Below are 24,110 nucleotides of genomic sequence, written 5' to 3'. Positions count from 1 at the left end.
GTCACTTGTACTATTATTGACTTAATAGTTTTCTTTAAATGTACTCTATTTAAACAAACTTTATTTTAAAAGACAACTATGTCATAACTAAGCAGAAAACCAGCCACACTTTGCCATGTAGGGAGATACACATAAAAGTTAATACAGCGTAAACCAAAACCTGTTATTTAATCTAGCCTGGCACCACTGCCTTCTTGAATGGTTTCTTTGATTAAAAAGGAAGAGAAAGAAAAGGAAGCATGTTGTTAAAGACACACGAACCTACCCTAAGACTAGCTCCTGGGCAACTTGGGAGGTAAAGAAGCACTTCTCTGAGTCCCAGCTGGCATCTCCTGGCTATGTGAGCAACGTTGAGTATGAGTGGCATTCCTTGGCGCTGTGCAGGACTAGACATTCTCATGACTCCTTGTAGGGGGACCAACAGGTCTGACCCCATATATCTGATCCTGCTGTGATCAAAAATGAGAGCTGCTGCTGCTCGCCCAACAGGAGTGTAACATCACCTCTTATTTGTCAACCCTGTTGGTGGCATGTGTCACAAGCACACCAGTGAGGACCTGTGAGCCTAACAAAAAAGTGGGGTGGGCATGTCTGAGATGGGCACAAGGTTAAAATCTCAGCTGCAAACAACTATTTTTGTCACGTTGCTGCTTTACCATCTGGCTGAAGCCAGCAATTGATTGTCCAGGGACCCAGTTCCTCCAAATATAATGCATGTCTCACCTCCTAAGACCTGCTTGGTGACAAAAGAAGCATTGGCTTCTCTGAGGTGTGAAAAATAATATAAACAGCCACTCTAAAATGAAGACAGAGCAGCAACCATCCCAGAGGAACTACTTTGCACATCTCACTCCTCAAACCTTTGGAATGTTAAAACTGGGCAAAATAACCTTTGAACTGGGTCTCAAGAGGCATTGTATTCTGAACAACTATTTGCAAAGATAACAAAAAAAGCAGATATCGTGACTAGGGACTGAAGATTAAAAACATTCTTCAGAATTAGCATCATCACTATGTTAGCTTATCTACACATATAGAAATGCTTTCCTGACAAAATTGTTCCCCTTCCCTTTCTCATAAATACCCCTTGCCTTCCCTGTCTCATTGGAACACTATTTGAGTTTCTATCTGAAATTAGTGCTTCCAGAGTAGCTATTCTCTTGGATCTCAAAAAAATGCTAGTTGCCTCTTACTTTGCCCTTTAGTTTTTGGTTCACAAGGAGCAGCCTGGCATACATCCCCTCTTGGAGCAGCTGATGAAGTTTTCCAAATTAAAAGCAGAAATTACAAGGTCATCCTTAAGTGAGTAAAATTCTTTGTAAATTATAGACCAAATTTTTCAAATTTTATGAAAAAATTTGTAGAAGTGGAAGCCATATGTGGTGCCACAGGAGCATGGGAATTTTCATCTTCCTCAAACCTCCCCTCTTTATCGCAAAGTCGTTTAAGAGGAACTTGCATTTCTTTCCCTCTGCCTTTGAGATGTAAACACCTGGTCGTCTCTAGGAATTCTTACCTAGGCTATCTTTTTAAACTGCATATTCCAGGAAGATAATTCTTATTTTTTAAGAAGGGTTGGGGGGAAGAAGGTCATTTGAACAGATCCCACTTCTTTTATGGAAGCCATGAGGTCTCTGTTTGCATTTGTGTGTGTGTGTGTGTGTAATAAACAAGTGCTTATATAAATTAAGGATTGGGTATACTAAAATTCTCAGAAATATAGAAACTAAGCCAAATGCTTTTCATGTTTATATGACTTGGGAAAAAATACTAGAAATTAAAGCCAATTTAGTTTGTTGATTTAACTAAAACAGACATGTCTTTATAGTTATGAACATTAAATATAATACTTTTATTCTACATGAGCTTATAAGTTTGTCAGCAAAAATAATAACTTAAGAGTGATGGCTGACTTGGTCTAACACCTCGTGAAGTTTTCATGAGTAATCTAAACATATTTGTTAAGGATAAATAAATTAAATAGTTCTAAGTAGGGGGCAGCTGGTTTGCTCAGTGGTTAGAGCCCAGAGCTCATAACACCAGGGTGGAAGGTTCCATTCCCACATGGGCCAGTGAGCTGCACCCTCCACAGCTAGACTGAAAACAGCAACTTGACGTGGAGCTGATAGGTCCTGGAAAAACATACTATTCCCCAACAAAACAAAAAACCATAAAACCTATTCTTTCTCATTAAAAAAATAGATGTAAGTAGAATAAAAGGTTTTTAGGTAAAACTTTTATAGCAGTAATTATGTGTTTTATGTATTTAAGAATAGTTTTCCAGAATCTTTTGGGAATTTGAAACCTTAGTTTTACTAAATGAAGTTAAAAGATGGAAATTATTGAAAATCTATATCATTTCCAAATAAGATTAAAAAAAAACTGAAACATTATTTGCTAAATCAGTCTAAGTTTACCTACTTTTGGCTTCTTTCTTTTCCCCCCTTCCGCCTCCCCCCAACACTCAGGTTCAAGCCATTGTTAGCTCCCCCTCCCCTCCCCTCCCTCTCCCCTCCCTCTCCCCCTCCCCTCCCCTCCCTCTCCCCTCCCTCTCCCCTCCCCTCCCCTCCCTCTCCCCCTCCCCCACCCTCCCCTCCCTCCCCTTTCCTTCCCGTTTCCCTTCCCCCTCCCTCCTCCCCTCCCCGCCCGTCCCCCTCCCCGCGCCCCTCCCCCCTCCCCCCCTCCCCCTCCCCCTCTCCCCCCCCCCACTGCACTGAGGCAGTCAGTCGCAGGTGGGCTGCTCAGCGGCTCTACCTGGGTGCTGGCCGCTCACAACAGAGGGTCACGGGAATCGCACCCACCACCTCCTCGGCATTAGGAGTGCAGAGCTCCAACCACCTGAGCCACTGGGCAGGCCCTACTTTTGGCTTCTTAATATAGAGAAACTGAAAGATAAATTTGTCTGTTAATAAAAATGTTTTGTGCTATGTTGAGGAAGCATATGTTTCTAAAAATTATGAAATATATTTACCAGTAAAAAAGCCGGTTTCTAGAGGTTGCAGAATGTATTCACATTTGCCAATCTAAAGAATGCTAATTACTTAGTTTTCATTAGAAATTAAGGTTTGAAGAATTAAAAATTCCAGTGTATGTAATTGAAAATACTTGCCATAAGAGAATAAACAACTTTGAATGCAAGGAAATAATATGTTTTCAGTAAAAGAAGGTATGGGAACAAAAAAGGGGCTCTGTAATAAATCTGACAAGTTCAGTGACCGAAAGTACCCTCACAGGGTGTTCTGATCATAAATTCCTAACTGAGCAAGTCATGGTGGGTAGTCATGCCCCAGGCCTATAAAAGGTTTATCTTTGCCTTAAGCAAGACTTATCCATTGTTCTTATACATCTAGGTTAACATACCTATGAAATGCCAGGAGTAATCAGAGGCAAAACCACCCTCAAGAGAGCACATAATCTTAACTGTCCTGTAATCTAATCATAGAGATTTCTCCGATTTGCTTTTTCCCACCTTCAAGTAGTATCACTTATGTTCCCTTAATTCCAAATGTATGAAAAGAACTGCAAAACTGTCATTTGCCAAAGCATTTGAGATCTTGTTTCCTGGCATGTTTGGCTCAATTAATCTTATAAAATTCTACAGGTTTGGCCGTTCCTGACATGGACACTGACCGGTATGATGTATGGAGACGCATTTTTGAGCAAATTAAAAGAAAGTGGTTTGCACTAAAACAAGCTGGTTATTTCTGAATGACTAAGAAGAGACAAAGTGAAAGGGACAAGGAAAGATGTAGGTTTGTGAAAAGGTATTTTGAGAAAGGAAATGTTGTGTGTGATCAAGCTGAATAAGATTGGAATGAATTGAGTACATGAATTTAAACGTCAAAAGTAAGCTGATGCAGAATTAAAGTTTGGGTCTCTCTCCCTGTTAAAAGGACAAAGTTTCCCTGTATTATTGGTCTGTTCCTGATAAGATGTTGTGAAAAATATTTTGCCTGGAAAGCAAAGCATCTGTTTTATTCAAATAATTTTCTGTGTTTTATGTTGTCTTAATCAGGTCCTTGATTACTTAAGAAAATGGAATCTTCTCAATAGTAAGAGCTAAGTTTTGCTAACAATTATGTAACCTTCTGTATTTGTTCTTGAAATCTTTATTGTCACTTTGGTTAAATGGATACTTATGTATTGTTTCATAATGCCCCATGATCCTATTTAGTCAAGTGTTTTTAAACCTTTTGATATTTTTTGACAAATTTCCCAAAATTTAAATTTTAGGTTTTTTTTCTTAACCTGAAAATAACTTTGAGATTTTCCAAAAGTCCCCTTACATCATTTTAAAGGATCTCTCTCTCTCTCTTCTCTCTCTCTCTCTCTCTCTCTCTCTCTCTCTCTCTCTCTCTCTCTCTCTCTCTCTCCTTATAAAAGGGGAATATTAAAATAATTAGGCTTATTTGGTGTGTTGAATCACAAGGTAAGCATTGTCAAATAAGTGATGATAAACTTCCAGGGTATATTGTATTGGTAAATAATGGCTGTCAGTTACATGCATAGTCAGGGCTATGGGAAACCCAGATGGCCACTTGGTTCTTCCAAGATCCCTGGCAAAGTCCATTTTTCGGTTTTTGCTTTCCTTCATCCACCATAGTGCATTTAAGCTGGGCTTCATTCAACTGCCACTTAGTACAAGTTATCATCATGTTCTTGTTCTAAGTATATTTTCTGGATGGGTTGAAGCCTTCCCCTGCAAATGCTGATGGCCTCACAATGACAAAAAAAACCTGCTAGAAAGTATGTTTCCCACATGGGGTATACCTTATACTATCTCTAGTGATCAAAGCACCCACTTCATTGGGCAAATCACAGGAGCCTTGATGAAGGCCTTGAAAACTTCTTGGAATTATCACTGTCATCGCCCTTAATCATCAGGCAATGTTCAGAGAACTAATGGAAAAACTGGATTCTAGCAGAACAAGTTTTAATTAGGTGGGACTGAATGAACTGTTGAGGATAATTATAATATTTATGACTTTTTATTTGAAATATTACTGCCTCTTTAATCTTTTGTTTTCCAGATCTAAGGAAACTCTTTTTTTCCCCCCTCTATGATTTAGATCAATTTGGTAAAATATACCTTTGTATGAAGAATTGAAACATTTATCCTTTTCTCCCTACCTGATCCTTCCAGAATTCGGAAACTCTCAGTGAGTATTCTTATTTTCATAGCAATATTGTTATTTGCATAAATTCAATTAGAATCTGTTCTCCTTGTAACAGGACACAATTGGAAACGGATTATATTACCAAGGTTTTGCCTGGAATGTCATGTTTGCGAGAGACAGACTCAGATGTGACCAGACAGCTTTAAGGAATTAAGGAATTAAGACTGGTTTATGGAAGCCTCCTTGGAAAAATTGCCTGGTATCTTGCTTACACAGTTTCCAGCAACTGTACCAGAGTAAGGGAGCTCACTTTCTGGCAGGTGCAGGAACCTAAGTCTAATTTAAGATCTTGAAAACACAGGAATTCATCCAAATCTATAGGTTTTGTAGGCAAAGTCTGCTGACAAGTCCTTGAACTTTTCTGGTCTTGAGAGGCCTTTTAAAGTTCAACCTGGAGGGAGACTTCTTATGAAAAAAACCTCCAGCAAAGTGGATTTAAAAGAACCTGTATGGTCAATTGCTAGTTTTATTGTACCTACACAAATAATCAAGCCACGTTTATTGAAACTGGACTTATTTTGCTAATAAATTAGTCTTAATTTGGCAATCTTTAGTAAAAATGAAGGTGATTTTAGAAAAATTATGATTCAATAGAAACTATAATACACATTTATGGATTTTAAATTCTAGTCCTATTAACTTCTTTAAGGTTTATTATTATTATTATTATTATTATTATTATTATTATTTAGCTGTATACTGGACTGGATCCTGAATTCTCCCAGTTTCCTAAAATATTTGGCTGTAACTGTCCAAACTAACATTTCCAATTTTCTCCCATCCTTTGACTTGGAATCATTACGAACTGTCTTTTTTCTTGAAGCCCTGCAAACTGCAACTAGGCAATTAGATATAAACTTCAAAGAAATCACCACAACCGTTTATATATGGACAATCTTCCTGCCTGTTGCTATGTAAGCCACTTAGAGTTTACCTGAACACCCTATGACATCATCCGAGTCAGTGAAACTGCAAAAGATGCTACCCCCCTTAATTTTAAGAAACAGGACAAGGGAGAAACTCTGAAAACCAAGTAGAAGTTACCCTTTGTAAAAGGACATTTACATTTGTAAGGGAAATCTCTGTTTATAAGGTGTTTCCCTCACTTGTACTAGGCTTGATTTCACTGCCCATAGAGAAGGCGTGGACTAAATCTGCATAACAATCTTACCCTTGCTTACTGTGCTTTTTACTGTGCTGGTAACCTCTGTAACTGACTCTCCACTCCTAACACCTTCTTTTGTCTTCAGTTGAAGGCGGTATTTAAGGTGATGGCGTCTGCCATTTTGGTGAGTTACTCAATTTTCCTGGGTCTCTCCCATGTATCCAAGGAGGTATACATGTTATTAATCCTTAATTTGTTTTTCTCCTCCTAATACGTCTCATGTCAACTTGATTGTTAGACCAGCCTGAAGAACCTTGAAGGGGATGGGAAAAATTTTCCATCACTGATACCATTGCCTGCAGAATGGATAATGTGGCATAGTGACATAATGAAAAAGCTTACACAATGAAAATGAACACATTGCTATTACAAGCAACAAGTATGTTGTGAGCAATGTATTTTGCTCACAAAAATATTGTTGAGCAAATGAAGCCAGACAAGATACTGTCTGATACCATTTTATATAAAATATAAACCAAACAAAATTAGTCCATTCTGGTATTATTGTTTCTGGGATTCTGGAAATTTTCTCTTGTGATTTGATTGTTGTTACATGGATATACTCAGCTTGTGAAAATGAATAGAACTGTACACTTATGATTTGTGCCCGTTTCTATACATATGTTATATTTCAACAAGAAAGCACAATGGAAAAAAATAAAGTGAACTTGATTCCTAAGCATACAGAATGGGCTTCTTTGCACGTCATGAGTGACCATCCCACTGCCAGCACTGACGTGTGTACCATGAGGGAAAAGTTACTCCCTACGCAGGTAACTCAGCCCATCTTCTTATCTGCAGTTTCCTGATAAGATTCTGAGATTTGTGTCTTCTTGCATATCTGAAAGGAAGGAAGGGCATTTGGTGTTTAGCTTGTGTGGAAGTGAGAACGTCCATACCTGTAACAAACTTTATGAGATTTTATTTGAACCAAACTGACAAGAATTGCAAGATCTAAAATGCTCCAGAGAATGACAGTTTTGCAGTTTCTTGTATACCTTTGGAATTAAGGAGGTTGAAAGTTGAGTCTGCCAGTCTCTTAAAAGTTGGATGTGAGAAATGTTTTATTGTCACCTTCACTATATTCTTTTGGTCAAGGAATCATGGCTCCTAGATTTACAGGGAGGGGATATAGATTCCACTTCTCGATGGGACACTTGTCAAACAATTTTGGGGCTATATCTTAAAACCTGTTTTCTATTTCTGAAACTTTTGTTTTTTAACATCATATACCATGACTTATTTAACTAGTTATTCATTCTTTTTTCAAAATTATTTGAGTACTTACTGCCTGCCAAGCACTGTTAAGCTCTGATGATACAACAAAGAGGGAAAAAAAAAACCTGGCCCAAATCTATGTTCTTGTGGAGCTTACATCCCAAAGGAGAAAGACAATAGACATAATAAAGTAGATCAAATTATATAGTGTTTTAAAGATAATAAGTGTTGTGGAAAATCTAAAGTAGGGTAAAGAAGATAGGGAGTGTAGCAGATAGGGATTGTTTTTAAAACAAGGTCAGAGAAGGCTTCATTGAGAAAGTAACCTTTGAGCAGAGACCTGCAGAAGGTGAGTCAATGAGTGATGTGGTATCTGGGGGGATAACATTCCAAGTTGAGGAAACAGTGAATGCAAAGGCCTTGAGGTCAGATGTGCTTGGAGTGCTCAAGGAACAGCCCCACTCCCAGATTCCAGTTCAGGTCTGGGGGATGGGTGGGAGGGTTATTTTAACAATATCCTAGATTCTGACTCACAGACTTCTGACCCTCATTTTGAAAACTTGGGCTTGCTGATCTCAGCCTCACCCCTTACTAATTGAGTTTTATTTTTCTATTCCGTAAAAACAAAACAAACAAACAAAAAAAAACCGAGTTTTGACGTGGGATAACAGCACCCCCTTTGACAGACGTTTTCTTGCTTTAGGTTCAATAAGGGAGACCTCAGCGTCCCTCACCCATCTCACAGCAATTTTTTGCTTGTCTGCTTGCTTTTTCTTTCCCTTTCTTGTTTTGTCTTTTCAGTTTTCTTTCCCTCTCTATTGCTGTTTGCCTCTCCTCCCGCCCTCTCCTTTCCCCTTTCTTTTTCTCCTTTTTTTTTTTAAATTCTCTTTTTCATTTTTCTCTTTGATTAAGTGTTGTCCCGAACTGCCTTCACCATGGGCATCGGGTTCCGGTGTTTGTGAATCCCTCCAGAGGTCGGGAAGGGGACTCCAGTTTTGCAAACCTAAGGCGTGTGTGTGTGTGTGTGTGTGTGTGTGTGTGTGTGTGTGTGTGTGTGTGTGTAAGCACAGGCACTTTCTCGGTGGGTGGCTGGGTGGGAGGGTGGGGTTCTGAGGGGGGCAGTGTCTGCTGGCAGGGGAAGGGGAGCGGGGGCCTGGGGGTGCTAGGCAGAACACAGAGAGCCCGCCTTGCAGCCGGATAGCTGGGTGGTTTCCAGCTTCTTTCAGGCGTCTACTCCAGACCGGCTCACCGCGGAGCTGGGATGGGATGTCGTGGTTACCAAAGCCTCCGAGGTAACGTTTGCCGGGGGCCCGCCTCCCACCGAGGGGTTTGAGAACTCCCAGGCGCAGATCCGAGACCTGAAGCTGCGGTTCGCGGAGGAGAAAGAGCGGAGGCTTTTGGCTTGTCTGGGCCTCCGTAGCGAGGAGGCGGAGCCCGGAAGAGAACAGCATGGCGGCGCCGGACAGTGACAGCGACGAGGACTTGGTCAGCTATGGGACCGGTCTGGAGCTGCTGGAAGAAGGTGCGGGCCAGATTGGTCTCCCGGGCCTGTGGAAAACAGGCCGGGGACCCAGGAGTCGAGGCGAAAACGCACAACCCGGTGCCGGGCCTTGGCTGGTCCCGGCGACAAGACCTGCTAGTTACGGGCGCTGGGAAGGGCGACAAGGGAGGCGTGCGCCGTGCTTTTGGGGTGCTCATGACGTTTTGGAGAGACAGACGAGAGACCCAGAGGGATGGGACACAGATGAGGAAACAGGGTCGTGTGAGAGTGGGGTGGTCAGGCCATGGCTTCCCTAAGAGAGCACATTGGAGCTCAGCCTTGCAACCGAGGAAGGAACCAACCCCACGACGAGGTGGTGGGAAGAGCATTTCAGGCAGAGAGAAGCGCACGTGCAAAGACTCTGAAGTCGGAGCCAGTTTGGCAAATTGAGGGACAGGCAGGCCTGGTGTGGATGGAGCAGCGGCCTCAGGGAGACACTGGGAGAGGAAGTCAGAGGGGAGGCCGGGGCTGGAGCTGACTGCGTGTGGGAAGGGAGTTTGGGCTCCTATACTAAGTGTAGGACAGTCACTGGAGAGTTTGCACGAGAGAGATGTACATTTTAAAGATTATTCTATTGATTTCGAGAACAGTCGGCGGGTTGTGGGTGGGCATGAGTGAAGCAAGATCAGCAAAAAGAGGCCTGGAGATGATGATGGCTTAGACTGGAGTGTTAGCAGGGGCCTGGGTGAAGATATACTTTGAGAGCAGAGCTGACCAAACTTGCTGGTGGAAGGTGGGAGGGTAACATGAAGCAAGGTTCTCTCCCATATTTCTGATCTTATCCACTTAATGACTTGATTTGTTCAGCAAAGTATATGTTGAGTGTCCACTAAGGACTGATGGCAGTGCTATCTCTATGGGAAAGACAAAGGGTTAGGAGTTACTTGCAGACCTCCTGTTGGTGAGAACTTTTCCCCCACCCTGATCACGTCCTGCCAGGTTGGTTGTACTGTGTTTCCCTGAAAATGAGACCTAGCTGGACAATCAGCTCTAATGCATCTTTTGGAGCAAACATTAATATAAGACCCGGTCTTATTTTCGGGGGAAACACAGTAGTTCTCTGAGGCATTCAATTTAAAGTCCTCCACCCTAATTTGTCAAAGCCTTTCTCCAGGTATGGGGCCAGGGTGTGGGTGGAGCAGGGCCATCACTACTGTGTCCTTCGTTTTACACTATTTTTTATTACAGCCTAAGATCACATTAGCTTTATGATCTCAAAGAATTTGAGATGCTGAGGATTCAATGCCACGTGCAGAGAGCTGCCCACAGTGCCTGGTCTTAGCAGAGCTCAGTATCAGCTACAATTTCATTTCACTCTGAAGAACTGAATTACAACTTGGGTCCCACAATCCAAGATTTTCACCATTTCTTAGAAAGGCAGTACCCACACTCCATTACCGCATGCGCATCTGACGTGATTCTTGGCTGGGCAGGGTTTCTCAGGCTCAGCACTAGTACTGACAGTTTGTGCTGGAGAATGCTTTGCTGTGGGGGATGGTCTCGTGTACTGCAGGATGCTTAGCAGCATCCCTGGCCTGTCACACTAGATGCTGCAGCAACGCCCTCCCCCCACCCCATCCCCCCACACACCAAGGATGACCACCAAAAAAATGTCTCCAGTCCTTGCCAAGTGTCTCCTGGGGGGGAGGGGAGGACAAAATCATCACCAATTGAGAACCACCGGGTTAAAAAAGGTAAGAGAAGGCAGGTCCTGCCAATGCTAGATGCTGTTCTGGCTCTGTTCTCAGGGTGCTCCTGATCTGGAAGGGGAGAGCAGCTCTGCAGACACCGACTGGAACCTGTGGCAGCAGATGATGAGGGCAAACCAGCATGGCCGCCTAGGTCAGCCCGTGATCTCAAAGAATTTATTGACAGAGTTCCTTTGTTGGAGGAGTTACAAATCTAGTTGAGAACTGTCGACATGTTAAGAAACATCCAAATCTGTAGAAAATTTTTGAAAGAGTTTATTTGAGCCAAACAGAGGACACACTTGGAAGCAAGATATCAGCAGACTGAGAAAAATGCCTCTCAAAATGACAGTTTGCAGGGTTTTTCGTTTTGTTTTGTTTTGTTTTAATTCACTTCGAATTAAGGAGGGAACATAGGGAAGATGAAATAGAAATGGGAAAAAGCAAGGTGTATTACCGAGTCGTTAACAAGATTATGTGCTCCGTTGTTGAGGGTGGTTACACCTTTGAGGGGTCTGAAAAAGATAATTACGTTGGCATTTCAGTGGTTATTAGGCTAGATGCACAAGAACAATGGATAGGGCTTGCTCACGGCAAGGTTAAATCTTTTTTCTAAAGAAGTTACATGCCTGGGGTGTGGCTATCCAGCATGATTTGCCTCATTAGGAATTTATGATCAGATCACCCTGTGAGGTTACTTTCCATCACTGGATTTGTCAGATTTATTACAGAACCCCCTTTTCATCCACAGAACGAAAGTACAAGGTTCACAAGTGCTAAAGTATGACGGTGGACAGGAAATAACCTACACAAGATAACAGAGAAACCTGAGAAGGCAGTATGGGATCCTTTGAAAACGTTAGAATTTAGCTATGCAGGAAGAGAGCAAGGGTTCTGCTTACATGGGTGGTGCTCATTATAACCATGTTAGTCAGTTCACGTCATTTCTATATTTCTGGTCTCACGGTTGTTTTCCTTGGGAAGTGATGTAGTGTATGTAAGTCATCAACTACTTGACTTTTATTTTTCCAATTCTTCCTGTTGCAATGATGTATAAAGTCTGAAATGAAATGAAGCCTAATGGTCTAAGCTTGCTTTTGAAGTGGGAGGGACATTTGATATGTAGTTTTTTTGGGGCCTAAAATCATCCTTAACTTCTCAGTATAAGAAGTGTTTGAGGATTGATTCATTGTTTCCTAAGCACTTTGAAGTTTAAATACACTCTGAGTACAGTTTACAATGTAACATACTAGACCAATAATCATTTTTACTTCCTGATATGAAGTTTCAGTGACAGGTTAGACAAACAGTGTTAGAGGAAGGACTCCACTACTTAGTTAAAGTTGCTGGCCCTGACAGAAAGTTTTATTGATTAAGAGACAGTGGCCGAACTGTCACACATAGACCCATAAACACATAGACCCTCGGGCCTAGAAGGAAGGGGGCACCAGTACTTCATGTACTTTTTCCTTAGACCCTTTCACTTGCCTCTAGAATTCTCATCTACATCTCAGCAAGTACTCAGGTTAATTTTAGGACCGTTTTCCTCCTCGATGCTGTGACTCTCACCTAAAACTATCTGTGGCTCTCATCACCCACAGGACATACCACAGCCCCTGCAGCACCCTGTTCAAGGCCCTCTACATGGTCTGCCCTTCTGGTTCCATCTTCTGTTCTTTCCTGTCCTCCAGTCACACTGGGCTACACTCTCAAAACATCTGATATTACCCTTTCAGGCCTCCTGTTTGCTGATGGGAATTGCAGCTATCAGCGTCTGCCCCTGTGGTGGTCCTTGCACATTGTCGGAAGACTTCCTATCGGTGCAGGTTTCTGCTGGGCTCTGGGTGTCCTGGGAACAGGGATGGAGTTGTGTTTAGTTGTCCACACCCAGGGCCTAGAACAGGGCTGCTTCCACGGTAAAGGCCCTCGGTAAACTTTTGTTTGGGGGTGAGTGAAGGATAGTATGGGTGGCATCCCTGGCTTGGAGGCAGAGCTGCGATGTGACTTCAGCTCTGTGCTTATTAGCGGTGGGCTTCCTGGCAGTTAATCAGAGCATCCTTCTCAGGGTGTGATACATGAGATAAATGTGTGACAAGAAGGGATGGGTTGTTATTAGCAGTAATAACAGAGCCTGGCCAAAATGCCATCTTCTCCCTGCAGCTTTCGGTGCTGTGGTTAGAGGTGGCGCCATGTCCTCAGGAGCCCTGTGGGACCTAGACGGCCATGCTGGTTTGCCCTCATCATCTGCTGCCACAGGTTCCAGTCGGTGTCTGCAGAGCTGCTCTCCCCTTCCAGATCAGGAGCACCCTGAGAACAGAGCCAGAACAGCATCTAGCATTGGCAGGACCTGCCCTCTCTTACCTTTTTTAACCCGGTGGTTCTCAATTGGTGGTGATTTTGTCCTCCCCTCCCCCCCAGGAGACACTTGGCAAGGACTGGAGACATTTTTTTGGTGGTCATCCTTGGTGTGTGGGGGGATGGAGTGGGGGGAGGGCGTTGCTGCAGCATCTAGTGTGACAGGCCAGGGATGCTGCTAAGCACCCTGCAGTACACGAGACCATCCCCCACAGCAAAGCATTCTCCAGCACAAACTGTCAGTACTAGTGCTGAGCCTGAGAAACCCTGCCCAGCCAAGAATCACGTCAGATGCGCATGCGGTAATGGAGTGTGGGTACTGCCTTTCTAAGAAATGGTGAAAATCTTGGATTGTGGGACCCAAGTTGTAATTCAGTTCTTCAGAGTGAAATGAAATTGTAGCTGATTCTGAGCTCTGCTAAGATCAGGCACTGTGGGCAGCTCTCTGCATGTGGTATTGAATCCTCAGCGCCATTCTACAAGGTGGGCTCGGGTGTTACCCTGATTTTGTCGTTGTGAAGGCTGAGGCTTATAGAGATTAAGTAACTTGTCCAAGTGTGCAAAGCGCGCAAACAGCAGGGTAAAGGGATTAGAGCCCAGATCTCCTGGTCTTCAGAACCTGAGCTCTTGACCACCCTGCTGTGGGTTATGCTCTGGCAACGACCTAGAGACCTCACAAGCTACAACTAAGAATTGAAGGCTGTGAGGCTGGAAGTTCCTTTTCGTTTTGTTCCATCTTCCAGAAGTAGTAACTGGCTTAATTATTGAAGTAACTGGTCCGCATGGACTTTGCCATCTTACCTATTGTTAATAGTAATGATAACCATAGCAACAACAACAACAATAGCAGCTAGTATTTAAAAGTATTTATTGTGTGTCCCTCTTCTTGCTAAGCGCTTACGAGCAGAGCATTATCTTACTTAATTTACATAACAATTCTATGATTTGGTTATTACTATTAGTGTCATGCCCATTTTACAGGTGGGGAAATTGAGACACAGGTTAAGATGACCAAAGTCCCCGTGTTAATAAAGGTGGAGTTGGTTTTAAAATCTAGAGCGCTGTGACTCTCAAACCTGTGCGCTTAACTGCTGTATAATTTGCTTTCTGTATTGAATGTCTAAAAATAAATGGACGGTTACTTTTTATTTTAAATAGATTAAGAATTTTGGAGTTGAAAACTTAGGCAGTAATTTGTGGCATAGTACCTGAAACTTTAAACCTAAGGAATTTTTATTTTTATTTATTATTTATTTTTTTGGGGGGGGAAGGGAAACAGGACCTTATTGGGGAACAGTGTGTATTTCCAGGACTTTTTTCCAAGTCAAGTTGTCCTTTCAATCTTAGTTGTGGAGGGCGCAGCTCAGCTCCAGGTCCAGTTGCTGTTGCTAGTTGCAGCGCCAGCCCACCATCCCTTGTGGGACTCAAGGAGTTGAACTGGCAACCTTGTGGTTGAGAGCCCACTGGCCCATGTGGGAAATGAGCCGGCAGCCTTCGGAGTTATGAGCATGGAGCTCCAACTGCCTGAGCCACCAGGCCAGCCCTAAACCTAAGGAATTTTTAGACTAGGCTAAAATGTGTTAAGTTCCTTTTTGTTTGTGTGAGGTAGCAACCCAGCCCCTTTCAGTAAAGTAGGAAAAGAAACAAGTTTAAAGAATAGTAACTATGGAATCAGAAGATTTCCAGAAACAAGGAAGCTCTTACAATTTGGGGAAAATGGGCAATATCAAAGGAAAATTCTGGAGTCAGGGATGCTATGAAGTTCTAGAAGAGATACAGAAGTGACTTCTGTCTCACACTTCTGTGTGCCATGTGCCTCCCCAGTAATTTGCCAGCAGGTTTACTTCCACGTATTTGAACTCTCCCCCACCTCCCAATGTAATTCAGTTTTCATAATGGAATTTAGTGGAAAAGCAGGCCATTTTTGTTAAGACATATTTCTAATATAAATAAGAGATCTCTATAACTGTCTTAGAATGATAAAGAAGCTTGGTAAAATGTATTGCTTCCTATGCTGTATAAGCTAGTGAAGTCTAGGGATAGGAACTTAATTAAAATTATTGTATTTGGAGTTACAAGATGTGAGCAATTCATTATGTTTAAGAAATGACATTTTCCCTAAATTTTTTTCTAATCCACCACCCCCTTCTCTCTCTCTCATTCAATATATATATATATATATATATATATATATATATATATTTTTTTTTTTTTTTTTTTTTTTAGGTGAAAGACCAAAGAAACCAATTCCTCTTCAGGATCAGACCGTCAGAGATGAAAAAGGAAGGTATAAACGGTTTCATGGAGCCTTTAGTGGAGGGTTCTCTGCTGGGTATTTCAACACTGTTGGCTCAAAAGAAGGTATGATTTTCCTACTTACAGCTCTGATATTGTTAAAGCAAATAATTGAAATAGCATAAGATTCTTGCTCCCCCACCTCCTCCTTTTAAAAAACCTTCTTGTAACGTTTTAGGACATACACTGTATTCTTTTGTGTTCTTTGAATGTTTGAAATGTTTCCAGAGTCAATGTGTATATTGTTTATTGATTACAACCTGGGTGAAAGAGGGGTTTTTTTTGTTTTTTTTTTACTTAAGAAAAAAAAAAGATACATTCTAACCAGATGATTAAATGATGATAATGACTTCCGTTTTATATTGCATCTTGCCACGCACAAAGTGTCCTCACACAGATTCACTCAGGTAATCATTGTCTCACACAACTCAGTGACTAAGGAGGGCAGGTGTCAGCTGTTTTGTAGGTGAGGCCGCTGAGGGTCAGAGGTGCTCTTTCCTGACACTGGGACCTGCATCACTTGTCAGTACGTGCTCTCGATCTGGAGAAAAATCCATTATACTTGTCACCTGGTACAATATAATAAACTCTGTATTGTTTAAAGTAATGTATGTTTTTTAATGTCTTAATATAGAAACTGGGAGAAAGATAGCTTATATCTCAGATATGAATGGAAGATGAACTGATTAACTCATGGGAATTATTTAGAACAAAATAGGACAGATCATATATATATATATATATATATTTTTTTTTTTTTTTTTTTTTTAAATAACTCGTATATAGTCAATAATATTGTCATAACTACGTATGGCATCAGATGGATACTAGACTTATTGGGGTGAGCTCTTCGTAAGGTATAAAAATGTCTAATCATTGTTGTATACCTGAAGTTAATATAATATTGTATGCCAACTGTAACTGGAAACTTAATTAATTAAAAAAATACCTTGTATACAACAACAACAGTAAAATAAAGATGAAAAGCAATGCAAGGAAAAAAATAAAAAGCCACGTAAGAAAAATAGCTGGGGTAAATAAGATGGTTAAATTTCAATATCCAGAATGTGTAAAGATCAGTTTAATGGGCAAATGATCAAAGTATTTGAACAGTCTACTCCAGAGGACATAGAAATGCTGTGTGGACTATTCAGCCTCTTTATTAAGAAAAGCCAATTAATTCAAATATATGGTGATGGAAGGAGAACTGACTCTGGGTGGTGAACACACAATGGGATTTATAGATGATGTAATACAGAATTGTACACCTGAAATCTATGTAATTTTACTAACAATTGTCACCCCAATAAATTTAAAAAAGAAAAGCCAATTAAGATAACTAAGGCACTATTAAAATAGCACACTTATTCAAACACAGTAGGGTTTATGAAGAAGGAAGTACACCAATAAATTGCTGATTCTTATAATTATATCTATGCTGTATATTATCATTAAAAAATAAGACTAACTCAAATGCTTAGTCAGGTAGACGGTGATATGTTAATACATTGGGATATCTCTTTACCATTAGGAGTGAGATTCAGGGACTGTGAAGAAAGAGGGCAAAGACTATAGAAGTGCAAAGTGGAGGGGCCCAGGGTATTGCCCAGGAGAGCAGATCCTCACTCTCCTGGGGCATCTCCCAGGTTGGCCCAGAATCCTATTCCACCATCTGCCAAGAGTACACCTCAGCTCCGTAAGAGTCTTGTAGGAAATCAAAACGTAGGTGTGTCACTCTTAGAGAAAACTCAAGAAGTTCATCTGCAGAAGGTTACATACACATTTGCTCTCCAGAGCATTCTTTCTCTTCAGCCATAGCACGTGCTTGATGACTGTGATTGGGGAACAGGAATGGTTGTTATAGGACTCAGGTGTTTGATGGAATTGGGGGCCTGGTATGGCCATTGCCTGTGCTTAGACCACCAGGTTGAGCCCTTGGGCCAGGGCACCCTGAATGCTGTGTGCCTTGCGTCCTTTCATGGCTAACACAGCTTGACATATTCTTTCTTTGCTATGTTAATTTGTTAGTGCAGGTTTCTGTCCTGCCTGTCTCAGAGTAGTCCTGCCTTTTAAGGTGAACTTGCGTCTTTCTGCTCAGATCTACTTGTGTTCCTTTCACAGTTTAACTTTCAATGTATAATTTGATTTCTCTGGATTCCAAATTCTTACGGGGAGCCCTCACTGTATCTACTAATTTCTGACAACAGAGGACATGGGGGTTACTAAGAAGTTTATGTGGAATAATGTCTGTATGAGCAGCGGGATGGGAAGCAACTAGGACTTTGTAATTGTTGGGGCTTTCAAGTCCATACGTGTTACGTAATTATTTACTTATAAACCAAAATACTGTCTAGGATTGTAATGTTCTAAACTCTTTTCTTTCAAGGATGGGCACCTTCTTCCTTTATGTCGTCACGACAGAACAGAGCAGACAAATCTGTTTTTGGTCCTGAAGATTTTATGGATGAAGAGGTAGGTGTGCAGAGCTCTTCATTGCTGGTTGGCCGGCGGGATGCTTGTAGGGGGTTGTGGTAGCACCTTGTCTCTCCCCAGAAAGTATGATTTCCTCATCGCGAGGCTTTATCTTTTAGGTATTTGGACTATAATGCCCTTCCTTTAATGGATTCTTGCGCATTGGAGTAGTGTCTTATGCTGGGGTCAGTTTCCAAAGTCAAGAGCGGAAGGGGAAAGTCATGTACAGGCTTACCTTGGAGATACTGCGGGTCCAGTTCCAGACTACTGCAGTAAAGTGAATCTCACAATAAAGCGAGTCACACAAATTTTTTGTTTTCCCAGTGCATATAAAAAACAATACGTACCTTAATTAAAAATACTTTATTGCTAAGCAATGCTAGCTATCACCTGAGCCTGTTAGAAAAATGGTGCCGATAGACTTGCTCTAAGCAGGGTTGCCACAAGCCTTTTGTGATAAAGATGAAATAAAATACTTATGTCAGCATGCTTTAGGCTGCAGGTAAGAGGCAAGGGGATGTCCCCTTTCTGTTTGACTAGCATAATCCATATGGAAACATGTCTCATGTCACAAGAAGTCTCAATGTCACCATGGCCCCAGATTCTCTTCTCAGTCATCTTCTGCATGTCAGCTTGTCCTTACGCTAGCTCTCCTTGTGGTTGCAAGGCGGCTGCAGTTGTCCCCATGGCACACTCAGGAGGACATTATCCAGTGGGAGGCGGACTTTCTTCTTGGTATCTCTAATTTAGAGCAAAGAAACCATTCACATAAACCCTCCAGTGAATTTTCCCTCCCTTCTGCATGGACAAATTGTTTTACATGCTCATTCTTTTTTTTTTTTTTTCCTACATGCTCATTCTTAAAGCAGTCTTTGGCAAGGGAAATGGGATCAAAATGACTGGCTTGCACAAGACACGAGCCCCATTCCCTAACGCTCCCCCAGCCCCAGTGCGCACATGCCAGGGACACCACTCCCGAGGTGCATGGTGGTGCAGAGGAAGGCAGGTGCCTGGACAACCTCGAGTCTCCGTGAAGAAAGAGGGCAGGGCAACAGCTGTTGGGCAGGCAGCCGCAGTAAATGCAAAAGCCCTTAACTCAGGGCCTGCACACAGGCGCTCACGAATGCTTGTCAGCTGTGATTCTATGATTTGCTCCCTTCAAACAGAGCTTTGAGATGTTGTCTGAGAAGAATGTGGTCCTTACTTCCTGTTTTCCTAGTTTGTCAAGTGCCCCTGCAGCCTCACCAAGTAGCCGCTATAATGCCCCCGTCCTTGGCCACTGGCCTTCAATTAAGTGAGGGTCCCAAAGTCAGTGTGTAAAATCAGCCACTCCTCTGATTCCTAACTCAATTGTGTAGTTTTTAACTTTTATTTTTTAAAGGAATAAAGCTATGTGATGTTTCATGTTTAATCACTTTCCAAATCATGCAAGTAATTCTGTTTGACTTTTTATTTTAGGATCTTAGTGAATTTGGGATAGCACCAAAAGCGATTGTTACCACAGATGATTTTGCTTCCAAAACCAGAGATAGAATACGAGAGAAGGCCAGGCAGTTAGCAGCTGCCACGGCCCCTATTCCTGGAGCCACTCTGCTTGATGACCTCATAACACCAGCAAAGTGAGAAGAATTTAATTTTGACTTTTCTGATCTTCACATCACTGCTTTGTATATGTATGATGATCTTACTTAGGGATAGTTTGGTTGCAAGTAGGACAAACCTTCTTAACCTAGCTTGAGTGCAAAGATCGGGGAGGTTTCCAGAAAGATCTTGCACTGTTATAGCATGGGTGCTCTAGCGCTCCAGCCTCATTCTACCTCTTCTTTCTGCATACCTCCTTGGTCTGCTCCTGGACATGTTGCCTGATGTAGCAGCCTCAGACCATCATGGTTTCCATGCTTGACAAAAACCATCTAGAGTTCATTCCAAAGGCCCTGGAGAGAGGGCATCTGATCAACTTCCCCTGGTGAGGCACGCACCCCGAGTCCAGTCAGCTGTGGCCAGAATGGCAGGGCCATGCAGTTCTAATGTGGATAGGAGAAGGCTCGTGTATGACAAGTATATGAGCTGGGCAGGGACTCAAAGCTGCTTGTTCGCTAGTATAAAAAGTGGTTCATTTCCTTTCTTTCCTTTTCTCTTTATTTCTTTTCTTTCTTTCTTTGTTTCTTTGTTTCTTTGTTTCTTTCTTTCTTTCTTTCTTTCTTTCTTTCTTTCTTTCTTTCTTTCTTTCTTTGTTTCTTTCTTTCTTTCTTTCTTTCTTTCTTTCTTTCTCTTTATTTTTTTATTAGTTTCAGGTGCACAAAACAATGCAATAGCCAGACATTTTACCCCCCCACAAAGTGACAGCCCCCCTCCCCCAATCTACTGCCCCCCTGTCATTGTCCATACCTATTAAGTGGTTCATTTTCACTGCCTTGATATCCTAGATTATCTGTTGGTTTTGAATTGCTAAGAAAAATGGGTTGGAAGGAAGGACAAGGAATTGGTCCCCGAGTAAAGAGAAAACCACGCCGACAAAAACCTGGTATGTATATTGATTGCCATTATTTCTGCACCATACTTTTTAATGGCTACATATTTCTAGAAGAAAAATTGTGGCGCTGGCCCGGTGGCCCAGGTGGTTGGAGCGCCTGTGCTCCTAACGCTGCCGAGGTCGCTGGTTCGATTCCCACATGGGCTAGTGAGCTGCACCCTCTACAGCTAAGATTGTGAACAATGGCTGTCTCTGGAGCTGAGCTGCTGCGGGCTGCTGTGCTGCCATGGGCTATGGTGTGCTGCCGTGAGTGGCCGGCAGCCATCGAGCGGCTGGCAGCTCTTGGCTGCCGTGAACTGCTGTGAATAGACGACTGACGACCACCAACTGCCTCAGTCGGGAGGCACACAAGGCCCATAATACCAGCATGGGCCACGGAGCTGTGTCCTACACAACTAGACTGAGAAACATCAGTTTGAACCGGAGTGGGGGGTGGGGTGGGGTGGGGGGTGGGTGGGAATTGCTGGGTCAGTGGCATGCACACATTTTAAGGCTTTTTGTGAGTGCTGTGCAATAGCTTTCTGGAAGACTTGTACTAGTTTACATTCCCACCAGCAGCGTACGAAACTGTTTCCTACTTCTGCCAAAACTGTATCTCAATGTAACATGATTATTTTCTGTTTATTCCTTGCCCTCTGTCTCCCTAGCTAGACTATGAACTCTAAGAGGCAGCAATGATTTTTTTTTGGGTTTTCCCTGGTGCTGCTGGGGCAGTAGTAGTTACTCACTGAGCACATCGTTCTTTCAGTGGCTCATGACTGATGCCTTTGAAATCTCTTTTATAGATCCTGGCATAAAAATCTATGGCTGTGCATTACCCCCTGGAGGTTCTGAAGGATCTGAGGTATTGTATGAGATGGCTGACCTTCAGTGTGGTACAGTAGCATCTGTTATTTTATGGATGTCCACTTTTAGGGTCTCAAACAGTTTTCGAAATCAGTCATATCCCATTACAGTGAAATACCCATACCCTAAAACTGTCCTCATTATGTCAGATACTGTATTCAGCAACATGCCAGCACCATAGATACCCCAAGTCTATTTAGGTTCTTAAAATAGAGCTGTTTGTGTTAGTATCATTTGCTCAGGGACTGACTTAGTGATTTTTAATACCGGAAATCAGTTTGGTAATTATTCTGTGTAGAATTAATCACTGCACTTGAGAATGGTATTTTACAGGCTTGCTTTGCTCCAGGCAGTGACTCACCTTCATTCCACCTTTCTTTGATACTGTAAATAGGATGAAGATGATGACTACCTGCCAGAAAATGTGACCTTTGCACCCAAAGACGTCATGCCTGTGGATTTTACACCTAAAGACAATGTCCACGGACTGGCTTACAAGGGCCTGGATCCCCACCAAGCATTGTTTGGGATTTCAGAAGAGCCTTTTAATCTTTTCAGTGGGGGACCCGAGAGGACCAGCAATCTTCTTGGAGACATTGGAGTGAATAAAGGAAGAAAGCTGGGAATTACAGGCCAGGTACAAGTGTTTCTGTTTTGTAAACATGGGACCACCGACGAATGCGAAAGTATTCTCTAGTAGGCACTCACTATTCACTGACTACAGGAAGAATTTGAAGTGGTTATAGTTCCTTAGGGTCTCTTCTAAAGACATGTAAAGCACACCTTCCTGATTTTGACATGTGCTCCTGACCTGTATTCTTGGTGGAGTTTGTGTGGTCCCAGGAGTGAGGACTGCTTTTCCACATCCTTGTGGGGCTAAGCAGAAAACTACTTTGATTTCTGAGTAGTTAGTAGTTGAATTGCAGTCTGCTTCTCCAAGGTGAGGTCCAAGTTTCCCTATCTCGCGGACTATTTCCTAGGGCTGCCAGCCCTAAATTGGGAGACTTGCTTTTTACCTTTGAGGAGATGGAGAACTTTTACTGATTGCCTGTCCTCCCAAATTGATACAGAGGTTCTTTCCTAAATGACATTTAGAAAATGTCATCAGTACTTTTTCTTTCCTAGACATGTCTTTCTCCAATTCTTTTAACAAAAAGTGATACTCGTCGGAGGCCGTGCCCTCCAACCTTAGGAATTCTTGCAGCAGCTGTGAGAGTAGCGACGGTCTTCAGACCCTGGTTGTCAGCACCATCCCAGGCCTCACTGGACGGGAGTGAACATTCTACCTCGCTCCTTTTGGAGGCCCCATTTCTTCTCCTGTACTGCTGCTTGCATGTATTCTCCACTCCTCTGCCCATACTGGGACCCAGACCCATAGCTGCTGCTGGGCCTGGAGAACAGACCCCGCAATGGAGGCATGGCACTCACTTCTAGTCATTGTTTCCCAAAGGACTTGAGTCCATGTTAGTGTGGTCTCCCGTTCACTTCTCTCCTGGTGATCTCACAGTGCTAAGGTGGTCTGTGCACTCACATCCTTAAAGTAGCTTTATCCTTCCGTGCAGACGTACCAGCAACCGTCTTGTAATTTTGCTGTTTGAAACTTTGTTTTTGAAGGCTTTTGGTGTTGGTGCCCTGGAAGAGGAAGATGATGATATCTATGCCACAGAAACTCTATCCAAATATGACACCGTTTTGAAGGATGAGGAGCCTGGAGATGGACTTTACGGCTGGACAGCGCCCAGGCAATATCAGAGTCAGAAAGGTAATTCCATAGACCCACAGCTGACGGTAGGACCAGTGTGAGTATCAGGGAGAAGAGGTTGCAAGATTGATACTGGAGTATCAGCTTCCGTGTAGGACGGGGTCACTGGTTAAAGATGCAGGGTGAAAAACAAAGTGGGGAGAATAGAGGTCCAATGTGGGAAGCAGGACAGAGGTGGGACTTAGACCGGGTCAAGGCCAAAGCCAGTTGTCCAGACAGGGCTGAGGTCGGGAAGAGGAAAGAGAAGGCACACACGTGTGGACTGGTGTATTGCAGGTCAGAGCTGGCCCTGGGTCAGAGGGAAGCACTTCCAGCTCGAGGACCTGGGCAGGTGCCCAGAGTAGGGCCATTCAAGCAGCAGGTCAGAAGGCCAGGAGGGGTCACCAGTGGTAGGAACACTGAGCCTGCAGCAAGATGGAGCTCGGCACCCAGCCTGTCTTCTCACCCAGGTCCCTGGCTCTTAAGGGACTCTGGTTGGGCTAGAACATGGACATTCTTTCAACATAACTTGAATTTCAAGTAGTCTTTTGGTCTTTCTTTCCAGAAAAGGTGTAGGGAGGTGATAGGGTGGCATAGGTATTAGCAGGTGATTTGGAGCCCATCAGACCTGGATTTGGATTGTACCTCTCTCCTGCCCAGCTGCGTGACCTTGGGCAAGGCTTGTAACCTCTGGGCGTCATTCGTAAAGTGAGGATAAAAGCCACCCTGAGGGTTATTGTGAGCATTAAATGGTATAACTCGGTGGTTGGGCCAGTACCTGCCTCAAGTACTAAATAAATGGTACCTACTGGTCTTCAGTTTTAGTAATAACAACCACCTAAATAAAGTAAGGAGGCGAGAGCTGAGATAAAACAATCTATTCAGACACTTTTAGCTGTGGTCAGCTAAAGTTTGATCTGACTTGTAAAATACAGCTAAAACATACATGTTGAAATAATCTAAGCATCATTCCCCAAAATGATGCTCATTTTACATTTCTAGAAAGAAAAAGCAGCTGTGAAACAGCTTTTAAGAGGTAGTTTGCTTAATGGTTGTGGACACAAACTCTGAAGACAGAAA

The 24,110-nt window shown here is 42.7% G+C and overlaps 1 protein-coding gene across 1 annotated transcript in view; it reads left to right on the top strand.

The window, feature by feature from the left end:
* The first annotated feature begins 8,931 nt into the window (after positions 1–8,931).
* The window catches only part of GPATCH1 (G-patch domain containing 1), a 40,624-nt gene continuing 25,445 nt past the window's right edge, over positions 8,932–24,110 (top strand). Inside the window, exons 1-8 of the mRNA XM_019742753.3 lie at positions 8,932–9,082; positions 15,370–15,504; positions 17,825–17,910; positions 19,369–19,529; positions 20,337–20,434; positions 21,229–21,287; positions 21,684–21,926; positions 22,904–23,051. Of these exons, the coding sequence (XP_019598312.2) occupies positions 9,010–9,082; positions 15,370–15,504; positions 17,825–17,910; positions 19,369–19,529; positions 20,337–20,434; positions 21,229–21,287; positions 21,684–21,926; positions 22,904–23,051 (1,003 nt within the window). The 5' untranslated portion in view covers positions 8,932–9,009. The remainder of the gene's footprint in view (positions 9,083–15,369; positions 15,505–17,824; positions 17,911–19,368; positions 19,530–20,336; positions 20,435–21,228; positions 21,288–21,683; positions 21,927–22,903; positions 23,052–24,110) is intronic.

The sequence above is a fragment of the Rhinolophus sinicus genome, chromosome 8 (assembly GCF_057876585.1).
Source record: "Rhinolophus sinicus isolate RSI-liver-muscle chromosome 8, RSI-T2T, whole genome shotgun sequence".
Taxonomy (NCBI): domain Eukaryota; kingdom Metazoa; phylum Chordata; class Mammalia; order Chiroptera; family Rhinolophidae; genus Rhinolophus; species Rhinolophus sinicus.
This window is presented reverse-complemented; position numbering and strand designations above follow the sequence as displayed.